Source organism: Tinamus guttatus, unplaced genomic scaffold (assembly GCF_059628265.1).
Source record: "Tinamus guttatus ecotype Peru unplaced genomic scaffold, ASM5962826v1 Tinamus_guttatus_pri_ptg000524l, whole genome shotgun sequence".
In the NCBI taxonomy this organism is placed as follows: Eukaryota; Metazoa; Chordata; class Aves; order Tinamiformes; family Tinamidae; genus Tinamus; species Tinamus guttatus.
The window spans coordinates 1461859-1482988 of NW_028289058.1; the positions used below are offsets into that span (position 1 = coordinate 1461859).

At 36.3% G+C, this 21130-nt stretch overlaps 1 protein-coding gene across 1 annotated transcript in view; it reads left to right on the forward strand.

Annotated features, from left to right (window-relative positions):
* PLEKHA7 (pleckstrin homology domain containing A7) overlaps positions 1-21130 on the forward strand; it is a 113774-nt gene that overhangs the window by 92111 nt on the left and 533 nt on the right. The window contains exons 15-29 of the mRNA XM_088533848.1: positions 540-620; positions 2569-2637; positions 2811-2891; positions 4117-4266; positions 5156-5257; positions 8747-8855; positions 9355-9593; positions 10003-10191; positions 10403-10520; positions 11160-11239; positions 11976-12176; positions 15255-15407; positions 16302-16435; positions 17040-17182; positions 20072-20180. Coding sequence (XP_088389974.1) covers positions 540-620; positions 2569-2637; positions 2811-2891; positions 4117-4266; positions 5156-5257; positions 8747-8855; positions 9355-9593; positions 10003-10191; positions 10403-10520; positions 11160-11239; positions 11976-12176; positions 15255-15407; positions 16302-16435; positions 17040-17182; positions 20072-20169 — 1947 coding nt within the window. The 3' untranslated portion in view covers positions 20170-20180. The remainder of the gene's footprint in view (positions 1-539; positions 621-2568; positions 2638-2810; positions 2892-4116; positions 4267-5155; positions 5258-8746; positions 8856-9354; positions 9594-10002; positions 10192-10402; positions 10521-11159; positions 11240-11975; positions 12177-15254; positions 15408-16301; positions 16436-17039; positions 17183-20071; positions 20181-21130) is intronic.

Here is a 21130-nt window from a genome sequence, read left to right on the forward strand (position 1 = left end):
ATTAATCACAGTATTTTTCTCTCAATGATAGCTGATTCTTAGGTTTTTAAAAATAGACTAAAAGCTTTTTACTCACAATTAGGAGGAAACTCCCCCTCTGTATAGTTTAGGACTTGTGAAAGGCAGAGGGACGTGCGTGTGTAGCATGCTGTGGCAGAGCTGGGGCCCTGCTGCATGCAGACTTGCCTGGCTGTCCCCAGCCCCGAGGGAAGGGTGGGTTGTGCAGGACACCCAGCCACCCAGGAGGGAGACAGCCGGGGTGGGCGAGGAGCTGAACAAGCGCGCTCGGTGTTCGGAGTTCGTGTGTTCTGCAAACGTCCATGGAAAAGCCTCATGGGCGGGTGACCAACCTACCCGAGATGTAACAAGCAGGGAAGGTAGCCAGTACCTTCCCCAGCGAGAGACGGTACCGACTGCAAACTCTGAGGATCAGCATGGAAGAAGAGTAAGGAGTAACTGTTACCTGTGAAATTTTGAGCTTGAAGGGGTTGTTTTTTAAAATATATAATAAGCTATTACTAAACTTCTGTTTGAAACAGATAGAAAATAATGGACCTCTGATCAACATGATTTACAAAGTGCTAAAGAACTCAGCACAAGGGTTACTATCCAGTATACATGTAAGACTGCTTGTACCGCAAGTGTGCTCATCCCATCGCTTTTTCACATAGCAGTTGATGTTTATGTATTCTGGCTTTCGCAGGTGTCTGGTGACATACAGAAAAGCTTTCTGTAACTTTTTTTTTTGAGTCTGTATGCAAAACAAATGGCTGATTTCAGTCTTTGGTTTCATTTTTGTCATTTTTTTAAGTGGTTATGTTAAGTAGTGGCTCCTATGTGCAATTTTGAAGATGTACACGCATGCTAAATCTTGCATTAAGTTCTTGTGTTCACTGCTTGAAAGTTAACAATTTCTTTACAGTTGTGATTATATAACTTGCAATAGCCACAAAATACCTAGTTTGTGTTCTTAGAGTAACTTCATTGCTTTGAAAATGACTTTTTTTTCCATTCCATTAGCTCACAGGTACTTAAGTGTGCAATATTTGGACTTGGGCATGCTAATATTTGTGCTTATATTATTTCCTACTGTTATAGATAGGATTTAGTTAATAGTTAATAGTTAATAAAGCTTTTGTTTGAAAAATACTGAACCACTGAAGTTGAAAATATTTGAGAATCAAAGCTAAGTGCCTTGGAGAAGCAGTAAATGTTACTGTGTTTGGTGGTAGGAAGTAGCAAATGTAATGACTTGAAAGGGACTCTGCAGATGGAGGAGAAGAGACATTAAGCAAAATCAGAATTTACTCTTCTGTTTTATAGAGAGTTTATTATTTGAAAAAGCTGTATGAAGGTAATTAACTTCATCTAAAATGGTAAACAATAAACTGAAGGTGTACTAAAGTTTTATCTACACTTACAGAAAAAAAAATATTATTTTAAGAAAATGATAATATGATCTCATAGGATCCTGCTAAGTTGGTAATAAAATTATATAGCAGTAGTGACCTCAAAGTCTGTAAAGTCTGAAAAAAAGCAGACTTACCTGTTCTCCTTGCAACAGAAAAAAAGCTTCTGCTTTTAAATTGTGAAAAATAATACTTAGGTGTACTTCTCATTATAAACTATTGCATGCTTATGGATAAAATTGCACAGTATATTAGTACTACTTTTTTTTTTCTTTTTTATTTGCTTTAATGAATCTTCAATAGTATTCTAATAACATTAAGCCATTTGAATTTAAGGCTTTTAAAAACTGCGTGACTAATGAGCAATACTAGATTAGTAATTCTGTTAGTCTTTATTCAGAAAAAGAGTCAAATGTAGACAGTGAAAATAATAAAATGATGGCGTATTTATTTAGGTAGAAATGTTTAAGAGTGCTGCGAATGCTGGAATTTGAGTTTAGTGTCTATATTAGTTTAAAAATAGGGTTTGTGATAAGATTATCTTCTCACCAAAAATTGAATGTGGAACCAGTGTTTACTGGAGTGAGACTGGTATGCTAGAAAAGAGAATTATCTGTCAAAATAGATTAATGACACTTAAATTTTAGTGCTATACTCTTTGAAGTATAGCATTCTTGTAGAAGTGTCTCCGAGTTAAAATCCAGTGTGGACTCTGGAGACGACTGTCCTTTGGAGAATGAAAATTTTGCTAAAAATGTGCATTTTAGTCATTACAAGTGTTTAGGCCTGCAAGCATGCATTTAAAATAATAGTCTCCTTTGACTCTATGAGAACTTTCAAAGCCAACCTGTTAAAAGCTATTAGGTTTTGTGAGATACCTCTGTAACCATAGACAAATGGGTTTATGCTCCTTTGTACAGTTTTAAGTTACTGCAAGAGCTAGTGCATAGTTGAATATGACTGGTTATCATTTCTGATACCATCTTTGAGCATTGAAAGCATATTTGAAAAGGCCTGTGTCCATGATTTTATTTTATCTTTTATTAATCCTTGTAGATAGGCCTGAATATTTAACTATTATTTTTTCTTTATTGTTGAAGCATAATTCAGTTTTAGTTTGCTACCAATTTCTTAGATGCTTAAAACCTATTCCTTGTAGGTGACAGGGCGTGACACACTAAAAGAACGAAGTACAAAACCTGTCAAGATTGCAGAAAGTGATATTGATGTAAGTATGAGATACTATTCTAGTGGATTTCTTTAACTCATTTATTTCTTTGGCTATTTACATTGTTACATATGTGCTCATTTATTACACTCCTGAGAGCAAAACATTACTAGGGGAGACGTTTTTCTTCTTTTCTAAAATCTAACATTACATATTTATGACTTTGTTTTTAGGTCAAGCTAAGTGTTTTCTGTGAGCAGGACAGAATTCTACAGGACTTGGAAGACAAAATAAGAGCCCTGAAGGAAAATAAAGTAAATAGATTTAAAAGCTTTCTATAAAATAACAACTTTGCTATAATCATAAAAAATGTAAATACAAACAAAAAAGTTACTGTATGCTGCTTGCATGATAGTAATTTTCTTTGAGCATTTATGTAAATGTATGTAAAGAAAATAAAATTGTTAGATGTAAGTACCCCCTTTCAGAAAGCCTGGTTTTGAAAGTGGATGTCTTGAAACCACGTATTTATTTTTTTCTGATGTTTATGACTAACTGAAGTGCATACACATTTCTGTATAGCTTGCCTTAGGGCATAACGGGTGCGTTGCAGGAGGCTGAGTCATGTTTTGACTGCAGTTCTGTATGGACAAACACTGTCTGCATAAGGAGCAGGGTTCTGAGATGCATGTGAGGAAGGCCTGTGTCCAGCTTTCACTGCAACCTGGGGAGTTGGACTATTAAAATGAAAGAAAAGGAGGGAGAGAGAGGGGTGCTCAGATCTCTGGTGATTTCAGTGGTCTGTGGTGGTGTTACATCACTGCAAACTTGGTTCTGGAGGGTTGGAATATCTTCTGTGATGTGTTTAGCCTTCTTTCCCATGCAAGTCAAAGTCCAAATAGTAAAAATTAGTAAAAGGGTTTTCTGTCCTTATGTTTCCTTGCATCTTCATCTGCTTTACTGCCTTTAAGCTCTGCTTTTCAAAAAGTCTAAATTTACTCAAGGTAGGTCGGAAGTAAATCTATTCAAAAATGAAAATTGAGCCTAGTTAACTCCTTAAGAAAAGCAGCTGTGGAAAAATGATTCAGGGTTACTTGCTGATTTCTGTCAGGCCTACTTAGTGTTTTAGATAATATTTTAATCCTTCATTTGGCCAATTTAAATATTGCAGAGAATGAGAATTTTTCCTTAGTGATTGTTATACTGCGCCATAGTAAGGTATCACAGCTCTGTACTGCTTAAGGGTTTTTTTCTACACAGACTGTAAATAGAAAATTTCTCTCTTGCTGCTTCATGTTTTCCAGAAGTTTATCTACTTAGCCAGATTTAATACAAAATGTGAGATAATTTTGATTATAGTAGTTCTTAATGCTCTTCCAGTTTTTCATTTCTATTGTAGCCTCCACAACAAGAGGCAAATCCTAATGTAAGTAGCTTAAAGAAAGACTGCAGAGGTAGAAAATAACTTTTATATTCCCACAAGTAAATCAGTAAATTTCCCTGTAAACATGCTAAGCTTACTACTGTCTTCTCTGTTAGGATCAGCTGGAGTCTGTCTTGGAGGTTTTACACAGACAGATGGAACAGTACAAAGACCAACCACAACATGCAGAAAAGATATCTTACCAGCAGAGACTTTTGCAAGAGGATCTCATACGTATTCGGGCTGAAATATCCAAAGTTTCAACTGTATGTATTCTGGTTCTTTCAAGAAAACCATCACTGAAGCTATAACTGAAAAGCTAGCTACAGCAAAACTGATTTTTTTTTTTGAGTAGAGAAATGTTTTAACTGATTTGGTTAACATAGAAGATACTAAAACAAATGAGAAAAATAACCCTAAACAAACAACACTCTCCTGCTGTCTTCTTCAATATCCTCACCACTCCCCAGCCCACCCTGCCCTCCAAAGATCAAACTTTTTTGTAGATCTGACATTTAAGTATGGCACTGGATTACAAATCTTTAAGGTAGTTCCTTTGGCTATGCAAGTATAAACAAGATTCTATAGTATTTTCCATGCTATAGGTGTTGGAAAATGTAAGGATGATTAGCCTTATTTTCCAGGTGTTTGCTTTTTTTATTCACTTCTAAAGAACTTGCATTTCAGTCTGCCACGATATTTAAAGAATATCCTGCTGCGTTTCCTATTATGGTGATTCCATAATATTCCTATTATGGTTTAGGTGACTGGTTTGATTCTAGTTATAGTCTTGTTTAAAAAAAAAAAAAAAAAAAAAAAAAAAGTAAATGAAAAAATAGAAATACAATAGATTCGTTTCTGTGACAGCATATTACAATATTAGTTCAGATTCTGCTAAATTCCAAATTTATGCTAAAGAAATGATTCTGTGTGAGCAAGCCATAACAAGGCTTGCAAGGAATTCTGTGATCAGTCTTGCAAGTGCAGTGAAGTGTTTTGATGTTTGTGATCAAATTGGACATCGGAGCAGATTTCTCATCTTATTCGTTTGGAACAGCAGCATCTTAAGAACAGTCAGATGCTCTGCTGAGAAAGTGATAGAGTAGCTTCCAGGTGTATTGTAATATTGTGTTAGAGTATTCCCTTTGTTAACAGGAAATGGAAAATGCCTGGAATGAATATCTGAAACTAGAAAAGGATGTGAACCAGCTGAAGCGAGCCTTGCAGGAGCAGATGAACAGTTCCCTTGTGGCTCAGGTGAGTCTGTTTTGAGACACTGGATTACTCCTGTGAAGACTCTGTCTGAACTTGAAAGCTGTGATCTCATAGGAGAAATCTCTTGCAATTTCTGCACTGTGTTTAGCCACCACATAGCTTAGTTAGCAAAGTTCAGAAATTGTTGCAGCGTAGCTGGGCAGTAACTAGCTGTCTTGCAGCAAGTGCCATAAGCTGTCTAGCTAAATCTGTCATTATTTTATTGTGTTTATATTACATACTGACTTCTTGACATTGATAACGTATTTAATTTAGAAGACTATCCCAGACTTATTAGTCTTCCATTTATTTGGTCTGATATGGTTCACTTATCCATTTTTAAGAACATCAGTCACTGGCTTGTTACTTGTTCTTTGTCATGGTGTTCTATTTATTGAGTATTTATCTCTGCAGATTGTTTTGTGGAGTAAGTGTTTAATAGCTATCAGTGATTGAAAAGCATCCGGGTTTTAAATCAATTACTCAGTGTTGGATCTTACAAAGAAGCTTGTTTGAAGCTAAGCTGTTCTGTTTGCTGAACTGAATGTGGCCTACCGGATAATTTCTACATGTCTTTTTACAGCTGATGATTTTATCTTACAGCAAGGAATACAGTCTGGTTTTACCTGTGTCTAAGCAGAACATCTTATTTAAGAGAAAAACAAGAAACAAATATTTTTTTAAAATCCCAGCTTGCTTGTCCAAATATTTCAGACAGAAAAGCCTACTAGTTAAACTTTTAAGTTTTGGAGTTTGTTCCAGACTTCTGAAGAAATATGAATTTGTTTTCTCTGTTAATAGATAAAACTCTTGAATCAAAATAAGAGTTACAAAACCTTTGCAGATTGCATTGATATAGATATTCAAATTCCATATTTGGCTAATCACTTTTAGCTTTTTTTAAATCACTTTTTTTTTTTCTTCCAGTAGTTTCTAGAGACAGAATATCATTAAACTGAACTTAACCATAGAGTACCTCCCTCAGAAAAACATGCCAGGATTATTTTAGAATAAAATTCTCCATTTATGAAGTTAACTCGATTTTTAAAAAGGGAAATTACAGATTTATACCAAACATACCGTAGCAAAGATTTGGTTATGCTTTGAGCATACTTACAGTACCAGATGTGCAGCATGTGGCTTAGCAATACATTACACTGCTTTGTCTGGAGAGGAAGAAATGGTTTCCACAGAACAAAAAAAAAATTTACCAGGTCAGGCTTACTATCTTCTCCAGGCACGTGCATGCGTATGTGTGCGGGTACATGTGGGCACACACACAAAGAACATACCTTATGTACATGCATACACGTGTATTTTATACGCATTCATACATACATCTAATGAAGATTTTTTAAAAAATGTTTCCGAGCACTCGCTTTGGACATATTAGAGAGATCTGATTTCTTGGAAAAATACTCCATAGGCTTATAATTATGGTCCATCAAAGATGTCTCAAGTACCCATACGCAGTCTCTACTTTGGGTAGAGTGTGCAGATAGTGTTTTGTAACAGCTTAAACTAATATACGCTTTATCTTTAAAAAGCAGTTTTATGGTTCGTTACTAAATATTCAGTAATCTTTACAGGCTCAAGTTGATGTAGGAAGTAGAGAATACTTTTTCTATCTAGCAACAGTTAAGAGGTTAAAAACTGAAGGTTTCAGGCAGCTCAGTCCAAGCACATCTGGCTTGTAAGAGATTCATTGTCTTTTGTTTACTGGCTGGCTGGAGCTGGGCGTGCTGAAGTTAAGATACTGTATTTTGGTGGTTGTGGGTTCACAGCTGGTGTTTCTCCTCCAGTTTTATAAATTGTTCTAAATTATGTTTCTGTGTGAAGGATATCTCTCTTCAAACTAACTTCTCATGCTTTCCTGTAAAGCATATTTACATCCTTTGGTAAACAACGATATTGGCTTCCATAATTTAAAAATAAATTCAGATGCTTATCCATTTTCGATCCAAAGTACTCAATTCATATGAAGATTTAGATAACGTGAAGAAATAATGTTAAAAAATATCCTGTTTTTTATAAGTTACTGACAGATGTTTTCTAAGTGCATTGGAAAGGATTTTTTTCTATATGTGGCACCTTTAAAAAGAATTGGAGATTTGATTATTATAAATCTATTGTTGTAGTGTGATTAATCTCAGAACACTGAAACGAAATGTGCAAGTTGGTAGTTTGTATTCTGGCCATCTTTTATATTCCATCAATCGAGTGAGTTTACTGCAGGCAAATAACATTGTCTATCATGTAAATGTTTCTCTTATTGGCACCCTGCTTTCTGATCTATAACCTGGCTGTACTTATTTTCAGGCCTAAGGCAGAACGTGCGAAGTTATTTATCTGCCTTCCCTAGCTGTGTGAGGTGCAAGGGCTTTTTCTTAAGTTATTCTCTTTCAGATTTGCAGGATTAAGTAGCAGCTTTTAAACAGTTTATGACAAATGATGGGTTTTTAGGGTTCTTGAGCTTGTGGGCAATTCTGTGCCTTCTGCTTTCTTTTATAAAATCATGGTGGGGGGAGCTCCATTAGTACATTATTAATGCCAACTTTTAAAGAATTATTATGCCTTGATTCCTAAAAACTAATGGTTTGTCATAAAATACCAAGAAGAATCGCAAACTTGGAAAACAAAATCACAAATGAGAGTAGTTGTTTATGATGATTACGATAATCTTCTGATTGAAGTAGCAGCTTTAGTAGCCAAGACCTCTCGGTGCACAATGCAATCAGGCAGAGTCCACATTGTAGGTAAAGCTTCTTTTTCTTTCCTCTTGGAAAAAAATAGTGGAGCAAACAGGTTATGAGCTAAAACCGAAGTTGAGAATGGCAGTAACGTATTGTTGCAGTCCGTGAGACTGTGTAGCATGGAAGACAGTATACCTGACATGTAAAGTGTGAGCAGAAAATCAAACTGTCATTTTTTCTGTGAGATCATTTTGGTCCTGCATTCCAGCCATTAAAAGCCATTATGCAGTTCACAATAGTATTCAGGGAGACTGTAATAATAAATAAATAAATATGCACACACACACACTTTTAATATTAGACATTTTTCCAAAATTTGAAGAAATGTGTTAAGGCTAGCTTAGCAGTCTTAAGTATATTAATGCAAGATGTAAGAACAGAATTTAAACTGACAAGGCTCTGTAGGGTTATTTTATAGGAAATATATATATATATATAGGCAATTAATAGGAATTAATATTTTATAGGGGACTACGAGAAAAGTCTAGCTGGAATAATACTATAGAAAACAGTAGAGATCTCTACTATTTTTCCTCATCTTTTGTAGGGCCTATTTCGACCTATATGCAGGTCATGCTTATCTGTGTATTTTTTTTAATTGAGGTAATGATTTAACCTATTTATACACTCTTTAAGTTTTCATGTATGTTCTGAAGTGTTTGGTTTTGATATCAAAAGAAGAATAAGCTCATAACAAATTAAAATGAGATAGAGTTTCTTCTTTTTACACCAACTTTAGGAGAAGACACAAATACAAAAAGACTTATGGAGGATTGAAGATGTTACAGCTGGCTTGAGTGTAAATAAAACTAATTACAAAACCATAGTAGAATCAATCAAGAATCCAGGTAAGAACGTAATTAAGATATCCTAATGCAGTAGAACCTTTGGGGATGTGTAAATAGTTCAGAAGTCCTAATACCGGTTCTGTTGCAGCAAATCCAGTTAACTCTGCTGTTGATAGTATCAAAAATTCCTGTAGTGTGAGTATATTCCCTTGGAGTTTCTTTGTTTGGTTTGCAGGTGGTGAAATGACTTTGTTTTTTCACATAATGTTGGAACTAAAACGTGATAAGCTTAAAAGACAGTAACAATAATAATGAAATAAGTTTAAAAAAAAGAAAAGAAATCTTGTGCAGCTCTGTCCCAAACAACGTGTTTTCAGTAATGATTTGTATTCAAAAATAATGCGCAGAGTTTTAGGTGGCCTTTTTTGTGTTTTTATTTGTATGGTTTTGTTTTTTTTTATTCTGAAGTTGTTAATTTGTATTCCTATGAACATTATTGATAAATTTAAGGATGAACATATAGAATGACATCTAATACGTTTACGTATTTCTCCCATAGAGAGAAAAATAGTGCCTTCGTTTTCCCAGCCTACAGTGCCTTCCTTACCAACTTCTCTGAAAACTGTGGAGAACAAAGTTTCCATTCCGCAAAGTCCTCCATCTAGTCCTCTTAAATCCTCTGTGGAAGTCAGGCTATATCCACAGCCTTATTTCCAGGCTAAAACACAGCAGCAAACACAGCAGCTGAAAAAAATCGAACCCCCTGTTCAGTCACCAGTTAAGCTAATGCCAAAGGTTGTAAGTACAACATTTTAAAGTTTCCTTCACCCAGCGGGCTTTGCGTTTACTTCTGGCAGAAACATTGAGAGCTTCATGGTTACCGAGTGCGCAGTGTGGCTATACAGGAGGTATTTACAGTGTTTGTAATGGAACTGAGCAATAGCACTTAGGGAAGTATGAGGACAACTTGGAAGCTTACACTGGTAGCCATGGTCTGGTATAGATTCTGTCAAGGCAGAACTTCCTCAGTAATTATTCCTTTGTTGATTTTTTGTTTACTTTTAAAGCCCCAAGTTTCTGGTGTAGAGGTGGGACAGTAGGCTGTGCTTCTGTCAGTGGCACTCATAAATAACTCTTAGAATATAATGAGTTTTCAGATGGCTTCTGCCACAAAGTTTGCCAAGTACCTGTGATTCCTTACACCTAGGAAGATGAAGCACCACCCAGACCTCCTCTCCCCCAGCTGTACAGTCCTGATGATCAGCCACCAGCTGTTCCACCGCTGCCGAGAGAAGCCACTGTCATCAGACACACATCAGTGCGGGGCCTGAAGCGTCAGTCAGATGAGAGAAAGAGAGACAGAGAACTAGGACAGTATGTAAATGGCGATTACAGGGTGAGCACTCATTCCCTGCTCTTTAAATTATATGGGAAACTATAATGAGAGATGCTTTCTGTAAAAATCTATGGACCTCTAGCATTTATAATAACTAGAAAAGTCTGTCAGAGAGAGATCCTAATCTAACAACCAAATTTTTCTGACCACTGTTAAGACTTGCTGCCTGTGTCTTTCTGTGAACAAAATGGTATGGTATGTATCCATGTAGGTAGAACTGCGCTCATACATGAGTGAACCAGAACTAGCAACATTAAGTGGGGACCTCAGCCAGCCTTCCAGTGGTTTAATAACCTCGGACAGTGGATACCAGACGCTACCTACCCGTGGTAAGTCCAGAATTGCTACAGTTGATGTTCGTTAAAGTACGTTTTGTAGGACTGTATAGGAACTTTTATTTCCAGGGATTTTGCTGCGTGATTTTGCTGCATCTCTGCACGATGTTTTATAAAATCAAGGATTTTCATAAGCATTTCTGTTTCTTATCAAAGGCATTGAAATGCAAGTGCTAAAGATTAAGAACAGTATTACTGACACATTGTGCGTTAACAGAATGCCCACAAATACTACATGCTACTTGTCACTACGTCCCTATTGTACTAGTAGTGTAACTGCTTCTTAAATGATAATTGAGAGGATATAGATGATGTATTTTGATGTGATTATTTGTAAACCTTGCCTCTGTTGCACAGCTGAGTCCATCTCATACCCTTTTTTAATATAAATCTCTAAATTAATGAAGGTGCTTTTGAATTACACTCAATAGTGAGTGACCTGAGAAATATTATTTGTGCCTGAAAACAATTTACATGCCTCTCATGACCTTCTGAACAGGAAAATATGAAATGTCAACTAAAAGAGTAACTGCAATATGATAGAAAAAAGTAAGATCATTTTTAAAACATATGGCTATTACCTTCCTTTTTGCTTGCTTTTGGCTTGAAAGGATTTTCCTTTTTCTTGTAAAGGTTTATCTGGGTCTACTTCCAGATTGCACCAATCATCTACCATTTCATCATATGCAACACTTCGAAGGGATAGGTCCAAGGTAAGCTCTAAAGAAACTTTTGAAGGCAAATGTCTGGATTATTCAAGGTACTGCTAAGTACAGATATGTATTGCATACTAGAAAATGGGGCTCTAATGGCATAGGCTAGAATATCTTCTAGTATCTCCTATTTTCTCACTTTAGTAAACGAATCATGACACAAGTAGGCAGCAAATGACTACCTTTTAGATTTGTAAAACAACATCTTTCATCTATCTCAACTTCACCGAGGCTTTTGACACCATCCCTCACAACATCTTCCTGGGCAAGCTCCAGAAGTGTGGGATCAATGAGTGCACAGTGAGGTGAATTAGGAACTGGCTGGATGGCAGAGCTCACAGGGTGGTGATCAGCAGTGCAGAGTCTAGTTGGAGGCCTGTAGCTAGCGGGGTCCCCCAGGGGTCAGTCCTCGGTCCAGTCCTGTTCAATTTATTCATCAATGACCTGGATGAAGCACAGAGTGCTCCCTCAGCAAGTTTGCTGATGATACCAAACTGGGAGGAGTAGCTGATATCCTAGAGGGCTGCGCTGCCATCCAGAGGGACCTGGACAGACTGGACAACTGGGCAGTGAAAAACCTCATGAAATTCAACAAGGTCAAGTGCAAGGTCCTGCACCAGGGCAGAAATGGGCAAATTAATAAAAAATATTAGAGCAAAATCATTAAATTATTTTGTTGTTTACTTATAATGTATTAATTGCAACATATGATTTGTATGCCTTGTGACTTCTGCAGGAGAGACCAAAGAGTGCCTTGGAACGTTTGTACTCTGGAGACCACCAAAGAGGCCGGATGAGTGCGGAAGAGCAGCTGGAGAGAATGAAGCGCCATCAGAAGGCTTTAGTTCGTGAACGCAAGAGGACTCTGAGCCAAGGAGAGAGGCAGTCTGTTCCATCCCGGTCTTTCAGCAGGCCCATTTCTGCAGACCTAGGCTCAGTATGTTAGATATGCCTTAAAAGGACTAAGCTAAAAATATGATCTTTGGATTTTTTTTTTTTCCTAGCAAGCACTTTCACTTGAGTATGTGTGATGCTTGTAAACTGATGAAATTAGTGCTCTACAGTGTAAAATGAGGGTCAGAGTGTGAATAACAGGTTCTGGGTGTTTTTTTTCTAGTAGTTACTAGAAAACTGTAGCAGATTCAGCAGGTAAGTTGGTCAGAGGTTAGTGTGCTGAGTGGAGACTAGGATATATATATTGGAGTGATTTAAGAGATGTGTATTTTATGAGAATTGTATTTAGAACATAAGCTTGTACAGTTTTCAAACTGCTGCATAATGGAATGGGCCTTTTAGAATGTTCTTATTTGCTCTGGATGGCTTTTTCTTTTTTTTTTTTTTTAATTCTTAAGTTAGGTTGTGAGATAGATGGGATAATATCAGACAAAGGTGGAGAGTTGTTTTCTGTTGGTTTGTTTTTGGTTTTAGATTTGATAAATGGATGATGCATTTGAAAATCTAATCATTTTTGTTAGAAACTTAGGTAAGGGCAAATATGTTCTAATTATCGATTTGGCTCTAAAGATCAAAATGTAGAATATTCTAATAGGCTCAACTTTAAGTCGATGGAGGAAAGGACTTTTGTTGCATTCTGAAATGCTATGCAGAATATAAGTTTGTAATGATACATTATGGATACTAACCAAAGTGACTCTAATTGGAGAAGTTACCCAATTGCTCCCTTGGTGCTAAACCAAGATTGTACTGTAATTGCACTTATGCTGTGGTCTTTTAATTTATTTTTTTTTATTTGGTCCACTAGAGCTTTAGAATGATCACCTTATTTTACCTAATTCATTGCACAAGATCTCTTGCTTTTAGATTTGTCACTCATCATGCCTAATCTGTCTTTTTTGTTGTTGTTTTTTGTTTTTGTTTTTGTTTTTTTTAATTTGCAGAGTTTGTAGTTATTTTAAAATTTCTAACTACTCAATTTTTACCAGGCTTAATTGCATTTAGTACATGTTGCTAGCTTTTAAACCCTCCCCCTATAATACTCAGTCTTTCATTCCCATTTCTTAGAAACAGCTAATCTACAGCTAACTTGTATTCACTTTCCCAGTGAATAGGAATGCACTACTTGGAGACGTTGCAATCTCTTATCTTCTGTTGCGTGATCACAGATTTATTCAAAATAGTGCATAGTATTATGAGAATCATAGAACTTTTGGTATCACTGTTATTTTCATACTTTAATTAGAAGGACTAAACCTGAACTTCTAATGTTTCATGATTCTAACATAACATACACAGGTCTAAGTTAAATGTTTTTGTAAGACTCCATATTAGCATCCATGGCAAACATCTATAAATTTGAGTGCCATCTTGGACTTTTTGTTGCTGTAAAGACTTGAATTAATCTTTTAGCCCTGGAAATGTTTTGTAATGATCATTTCTTGTACCTATAGGGCTTCAACACGCAACAAGCATGTTTCATAGCACAATTACTTATAGCATTACATTTATTTAGCAGCCAAAACGGGGAACAGTTAAATGCATAATTGAAGTGCTGCTCAGTATGTAACGTTTGCTTTAAACATAGATTGTGTGTGCAACTCTTATTTTTTAATCAGTCAGATCTCTAGTATAGTATGGCATCTAAAATAATGATCACAGTACATGAATTTATTTGTTATATAAAATGCCTTTTTAATGTAAAAGCTGCAACATCAAAGCCAATAAAAATATTGCTCCATAATAATGGTTTGATGTTTTTCTTACATAAATATAACAACTTGAAAATCATACTGTATATTTAAAATACTCCATGTCAATCAGGCCTGGTTCAAATGTGAGTAGAAGAATGAGTCTGAAGAACTAGTATGAGAAAATATTTTTTCTCTTTTGAATTCTAAAAAGAAACATCTCATTTTTTGAGATGTAGTTACATTCTTAGGTGCTTATTATTTTTAATATAAATAGAAGATGTCTATCTTCTGAGTGAATATTGAGAGCTTGTGCATGAATAGGTTTCAGGTAGCTACAAATAGCTTAGTGGATTCTAAGGACTTCATACTGAGTTCAGTCTTCAGTCAGAAAGAGATAAAGATTTATAATATGAATGACAGATATGCTACAGCATGTTCTTCTAATGATACTGTCAAATACTTGGAGATGAATGCTTTTAGGTCTTCTGTCCCTTTTTTCCTGTTACTTTTAATATCAAGTTTAAACTTCATCAAATTTGATGAGATCTGCTGGGTAGAGTAATGCTGCAATCGAACTTATTTTTTTGCCATTTATTAGCAAAAATATGTTGGTAGTGTTCTTAGGCTTAATCTGTATTATGTGCATAGCTGTGAAGGAGCTATTTAAGCATTAGCAGTAGGGAATTATGCTATTCAATATAAATACATTCTGATTTTATTATTGATAAAATTGGGAAGATAGAATATGGAAAATTTGAGAGGTTTTTTTTTAATCTGCTTTTATGAAGCCTTAGTAAGATATTTTAAGTTATTGCTATTTTCAGTTTCAAGAGAAGTTAACAGTAATTTCTAAAATGTAATCAGCAGTAGCCGCCAAGTATTTTTCTAGAAAGTGATATAAAATTTACAAGTTGCAGTTCTTACCCTGCAGCGTAAGTGGCCATTCAAAATAGTGATTCAAATTACCGCAGGTGGTCTGGTCAGGAGACCTAGGACTGTCAGTTTCTCAACTCACCAGTGTAGACATCTGTGCTTCCACTGATGCTTACGTGTAGGCAGTTCCTCATGAATGGGCTTATGAGAAATCAAGACAAATATATCTGCTAGAATTTAATACTACTGAACTACTGAATACTACAGTTGCCTGTAGAATTAATCTACCCTTAGAAATCCATGCAACACAACAGAGATGAAATCTAAAAACCAAATGTTCCGAGATGAGAGTTGTTTTGCTCTTATCAGTTGCGTGTTTTACTTTGTGGATTCCTTCAGCAGTATAACATTTGCAGCAGCAGTTGTAAACATTGCTGAACAGTGGATCTGTCAGTATGGTTGAATACTGTTAATTCTTTTGTATCTATTGCCAGTGGAAACGAGAGCAAGAATTTGATTTGCAGTTACTGGAGAGAGTAGTTCGTGGAGAAGACAAGGATGAAAATAGCTGGTTAAAAGTTCAGCCAGTGGCTGTAACAGAAACAGATCTGGAGCCTCAAGATTATGATTTGGATATCGGCAGAGAGGTAACACTCAAACTCTGTTGCTTCCTGTTTCGTATTTCAAAGTACTAACCTTCCTCAGTTTCAGCTAATGCATCTTAACATTTTGTGTCCAAAGTTACCTGGAAGTCCTAACTGGAAGGAAGGAGGCTTTTAGGTATTGAAAACAAATTATAAGCTTGCACTTAAAGCTTGTGTGCTGTTTGTGCAAGTAGTGTGTCTCAGATAAAAGGAAAAAACAAAAGGTTGGCTCTTCTACATGAAGGACTGTATAGGGAAAAATGATTAAATTTGGCAGTGTTATGTAAATCAGGAAAGAAAAATGGGAAGACAACAAAAAAATACTTAAGAAATAGAAGTGGCAGTTCCACAGAGCCACCTTACTCTTCATTTAATTGTCCCAAAACATAACGGAGAAGAGTGAGTACTGCATTATGCTGATGAGGAAAAACGAGATCATTCTGCTGAGTTTTCAAGAGATTTGGTTGGTATCCTGGGCACTAGTCCGGGATTTTATTTGCAACTCTAGCTCAAATAGCATTCCAAAGAAATGCTTTTGAGCCATCTGGTGGAAAGGAAAGCATATAGCAAGATTCAAGTGGATGCGTAAAATGCCACAGCAAATAGAAATTCAGTAAAATTACTGAAGATATCTAGACTTGTTGAACGTACTCTGAAATTTGTTGTTGGTGTATTATTTTGTATGGAGAGATATTTTTTAAAAGACCTTCTCAATGCATCTGTGAGCCATTATCTTTTGATCTCCACATATGACTGCACCTTTCTGTTAATCTTTATATAAGTTTTACAGAGAATTCAGTGTTTGGGTCAACTCCAGAAATAGGAAAAGAATATTCAGCATCTTTGCTGTATTGTGTCCTTCCTATTAAGAACTTGATGCTTGTTTTCTTTTCACAGTTGTCAAAACCCGAGAAGGTTGCGATTCCAGAGCGCTATGTTGAGCTGGAGCCAGAAGAACCTCTTTCTACTGAAGAGCTGGCAGCAAGGCAGCGTAAAGCAGAAAAAATAAAGAATATTCTTACTAAATCAAGGTCAGTTATTTTTCAAATCCTGTATAGGGATATTAAGCACTGGAAAACAGCTTATTACGACAGAACATTTCTAATTCAATTATCTAAGTGTAATATTTTGTGACTTTTAGAAAACTCAGGCAGATTTATTTACTAACATACTTGATATGCTCCCTTTTAAAACTGGGTAGAAGAGAGACCAGCAGTGATGACTTCTGCATATGTCCATTTTCTTTTTGTAAGATTGTTAATGTGGCCGTACCTGAGGACTGTCAGATTGTACCTCTTTCTCTGGGCACTAACAAGAATTTTGATTATTAACTTAAATGACTTTTCAAGTAAATAATTTTCATGTAAACAACCTATCTACAACAAAGGGTTTTCAGGTATATTTAGAGACGCACAAGTCGTTACTGAATATGCAATGGCTACATCATTTGTCTTTGCAGACTGTAGTCATTTACTTAGTGTATCTAACATGTTATTTTAAAGAACTTCATTGAAATTTGGAACTTCATATGTGAGTTATAAAAACTGCTCTATGAACTTGAGCTCTGTTTTCATGTGCGCATTGAATTATTCTTTATGGTTGTAATGTTAATGTTGTTTTGCACTTCCCCACCAGTATGCACAATCTGCAGCCTACTCTTGTCCAGGACAAACACAACTCGGTTGATTTAGATTCACAGTTGCAAGAGCAGGAACGCATCATTACCATATCATACGCTTTGGCTTCTGAAGCCTCTCAGAAGAGCAAGGAAGTAGCAGGTAATACTTATTTACAAAATAACAGCTGTTTTTTACCTGCTTCTAAGGTTGTGTGTGGGTGCTGCTGAACTGCTGGCATAAGAGAGAGTTGTGTTATTTTTACTCAAAACGGTGAATTATGTGTATAAATGCCAAATCTAGAGAGGTTAAAGATTGGCTGGTTAAAGATAGAGAGGTTAAAGTATTTGGCTGTCAGTGGCAAGGGGGAAGGGGAGAATATATGATCAAAAACTCATGGCTTGGAAGTCAGTTGTTACTAATGGGGCTAAAAAATAATAAATTGATCTGAAGCTTGAAGCATGTGACAGTATGCCAAAAAAGACATTGTAAAATGAGTGTCTGGTGAACAAGGTTAGAGGTCAGAGCAAAATATCCGTACACTAGTTCTGTTCATTGCCTAGAAATTAGAAGATCCTTTACAATATTTATTTCACTCTTGATTGCTTTATATTTGACATATGTAAGAAACATGAGCCAATTTGTATCACACATGACATTGAACACATAGCAGCTATTTTAGCAAGTGCCTGACTTGTCATTTGTAACTGGCACGATTTGCTGTTGCAGTGTAGAATGGAAATGACGGGAACTTCAGCTCTGATGGAGAAAAAATATGCTCATTTCTCACCTGAGGTTGTCAGTTTAAATTTATGACACTTGCCACAGAAGTCCTAAGGGGTAAGAAACCCCTTCCATTAAAAACCCCAATCTCCTGATGCATAGCCTACATTACAGTAACAGATTGTCAACTGAATATGGCTGCGTCAAGGATGCCATAGCAGCTAAACTAGAGGGGAATGTGATTTTGAGGGGATGAAATATATTCTCAAGTTACAATCTTGGGATTTGGAGTGTTTCTGTGGGTAATTTTCATATTGGAAAAGATAAAATGATTCACTGAGGAAGCAGAGCAGCACTTAAATGCATGGAAGGTGGGGAAAGCATTCTATTGTATTTAATTTCAGCTCCTTTTACCAAGGAGCCCAAAGCTCAGCTTCCATTAAAAGTGGAAGTTTTCTTATATGTTAAAGATACAGAAACCATTCCCTGTTCTTTTTGACTTACATGCCTTACGGGCTAAACATTAGAAAAGAACATAATTGTAAGGTCTCGGGAGGATTTCAGCAACAACCTTTGGGATTCGCAGGCACCTGTGCAGAGAAACTTCTTCTTGGCAGCCACTCTGGTCCTCCTTCTAGTGAGCAGGGCGGCTGTGCACCAGCACTGGCTTGGGTTGCAGCATGAGCTGTGGTCCAGGAGGAATCCGGCCTTTTCCCATGTGAGTTCTAGCTGCTTCTGGGAAAAGGTGACACAGGAGCTAAGGTTAGCAAGTGTGAGCACGGGCCTGACTTGGTCCCTGCCACACGGCACAGACTTCATGTGACCAGTTCACGTACTCCTTGGTCAATAGGATTTGCAGTGTCTGAAATACCTGAAAAATACGTTGTGGTCAGTTGTGTGGTTTTTTTTTGTTTGTTTGTTTTGTTTTAATTTAATGCTTTTATGAAGTACTTCAAAAATTCAGATATTTCCTAAGGACTTAATTGGCTACAGAATTTCATACATTTACCTCTGGGCACAGATGTTTTCACACAAGTTTTCCTTGCAACATTTGCATCCAAAATAATCACTTCTTTCAACGTGTTTTGCTTAGATTTCAATTACTATTTTTCCTTAAAAAAAAAAAATCCTCAGGAAATTCTAAAACACGCACAAGTAGTTTGTTTTTATAAACCTGAAACACAGGCATTTTATAGTGATCTAAAGTTATTTATAGAAAAATCATGTGGTGATTTGCACAGCTAATTGTGCATTCCCAGTTATTCTGATTTTTACAGATCAATAAATTCATTCACATTGTTATATTTATAGTTAGATTTTTAAAGTTTGCATTGTCAACATTTCTCCCTACCGACCAAGCAGACTATATCGGAAATCCAAAACTAAATGTCCGGATTTTGTACAAAAGTTACTTTGGAAAAGACTGAAATTTTACTTTCCCCTGTTTTCTTGTTGAAGCAATTGACACGCTTCAGGGTGCTATGGTAGCACCTTTAATATAAATTGTACATTGATCTGACCCCTACAAAGCAACATCTCAAGCTTCTTCCATTCCTAGTAAGAAATCCCTGTTCTAAATAGAGATCATATCATGATTCTGAATGATTAAAATGAGATACAAAAGTATCAAAAAGTCTCTTCCCTAATTGTTGTTTGGGAGTAGATAAACCTTTGTTCTGCCAAAATGCAGAAAGCAGACCTTACAGTCGAGTTCCGTTTGAATCCCGTTTTCCGTGTTTTTTATACCATTGCTCTGTTATAAACAAACGTCATTTTTCTGTTATATTCTTTATTCTGCAATTTCATGCATAAGTCAGAAGATGTGTTTACTGTATTGTACACTGAATTCAGAATATTATATACATTGTAAATTGTTTCTTAATCTTGTGGTCTCCTATATATCATCTTTATTTCTGTTTATTGGAGTATTATAAATGAAATCCTGAAAGCCTGTACAAGCTCAGTGAAATGTTGAAACAAAACTAGCAAATGTAGGTGCTGTTCCAGAATTTCCTCTTTTAAAAGCAGAGTTTCATTAGAGTGTATCAGTTTTGTGTGCCTTAATGTTGCAGTAAAACTTCATCTTAATATAGGTTGCGCTTTTCTCATTTGATTTGGAATGTTTATTTGCACAATTTAATGCAACTGACGAGGGGAGAAAAGAGCTGGTGGAAATGTTGTTTAAATTGCGTTCCATGTAACTAAAGTAGTGTATCACTTCTTGCATTACTAATCAGATTTCCTATGTGGTTATAAAAATTAAGGTGGCTCTGTTTTAATATGTATGTTTGATTGTGCTGCCTAATTCCTGTGTGTGATCCCTTCTAGCTCAGCAGTTGACCTATCCATCTAAAGCACCCTCACCTTCTGTACCACAACCACCTCACTCTCCCTTAAGCAATGGATTTCACTACACATTTGTCTAAACACCTTAAAAGTAAGAACTAACTGCTCTTGGCATGTCTGATTTGCCATTGTGTCTTTGCTATGACTTGCTGAATTTTAACGTCTTAACTAGCCCTAAATTAGATCCAAATGTATGCATGCATGTGTTTTCAGAAAGCAGAAAATGTTGTTAGTGTGTAGTAAATAACTGCTTCTAATGAGCTAACACGTGAGCTAAAAAAGTCCTCAAGTAACCACTGTGGCTTTACGGATAAGATCCTGCCCCACTGTTCACGGGAGGGAAGGAAAGAAGGAAGGAAGGCATCTTCACTCCTGGTAGCTTGGGGCCAGGTTTTCATCACTAGACTTGGGTACTGCTGTGCCCAGAGTAAGGGGCTGTTGCGTAGGGGTTTGTGCCTGTGCATGGCATGTGCCTGTGCCCAGGAACCTCTGATGTGTCAACAAATGAAAGTCATTGCAAGCAGAGGTTTCTCTTACGGGCTTGAACCTTACGCTTGAACTAACACTAGAGGCTTTTTGAAGGTGAGCTAAAAATTTAGACCTTTTTAAACTAATTTTGCAATGTTTTCTTTGACTGTTTCATGTGTGCAATATTTCTTTCATTAACAGAAGATTTTTTTGTCTCTGTTTTGCCATTTCAAGTAGAACAGAGGCTTTATTAAAAATAAATTTAATTTCCTTGCCCTTATAAAATGTCTATCACGTGTATATATATGTACATAGATGCATATGTATACATATATATTGCAAACCCTACATTTTCTTCAGGAAAATTGTCAAGGAAAAGCTGCAGCAACTTCAGCAGTGTGCAAGGGAGGCAGTAGTTTGGCCATTAGCTCAGTGGCATTGTGTCATACTTGTTCCCTGAATGTGTCTGCGTTAGTTGTTTGTCCTGTCAAACGCGGAAGGCGTTAACACCAAACATGTTTCCTGGAAGTGCTTGCTACTTGGTATTAGGATGCTCGCTTCCGTTTTTAACCA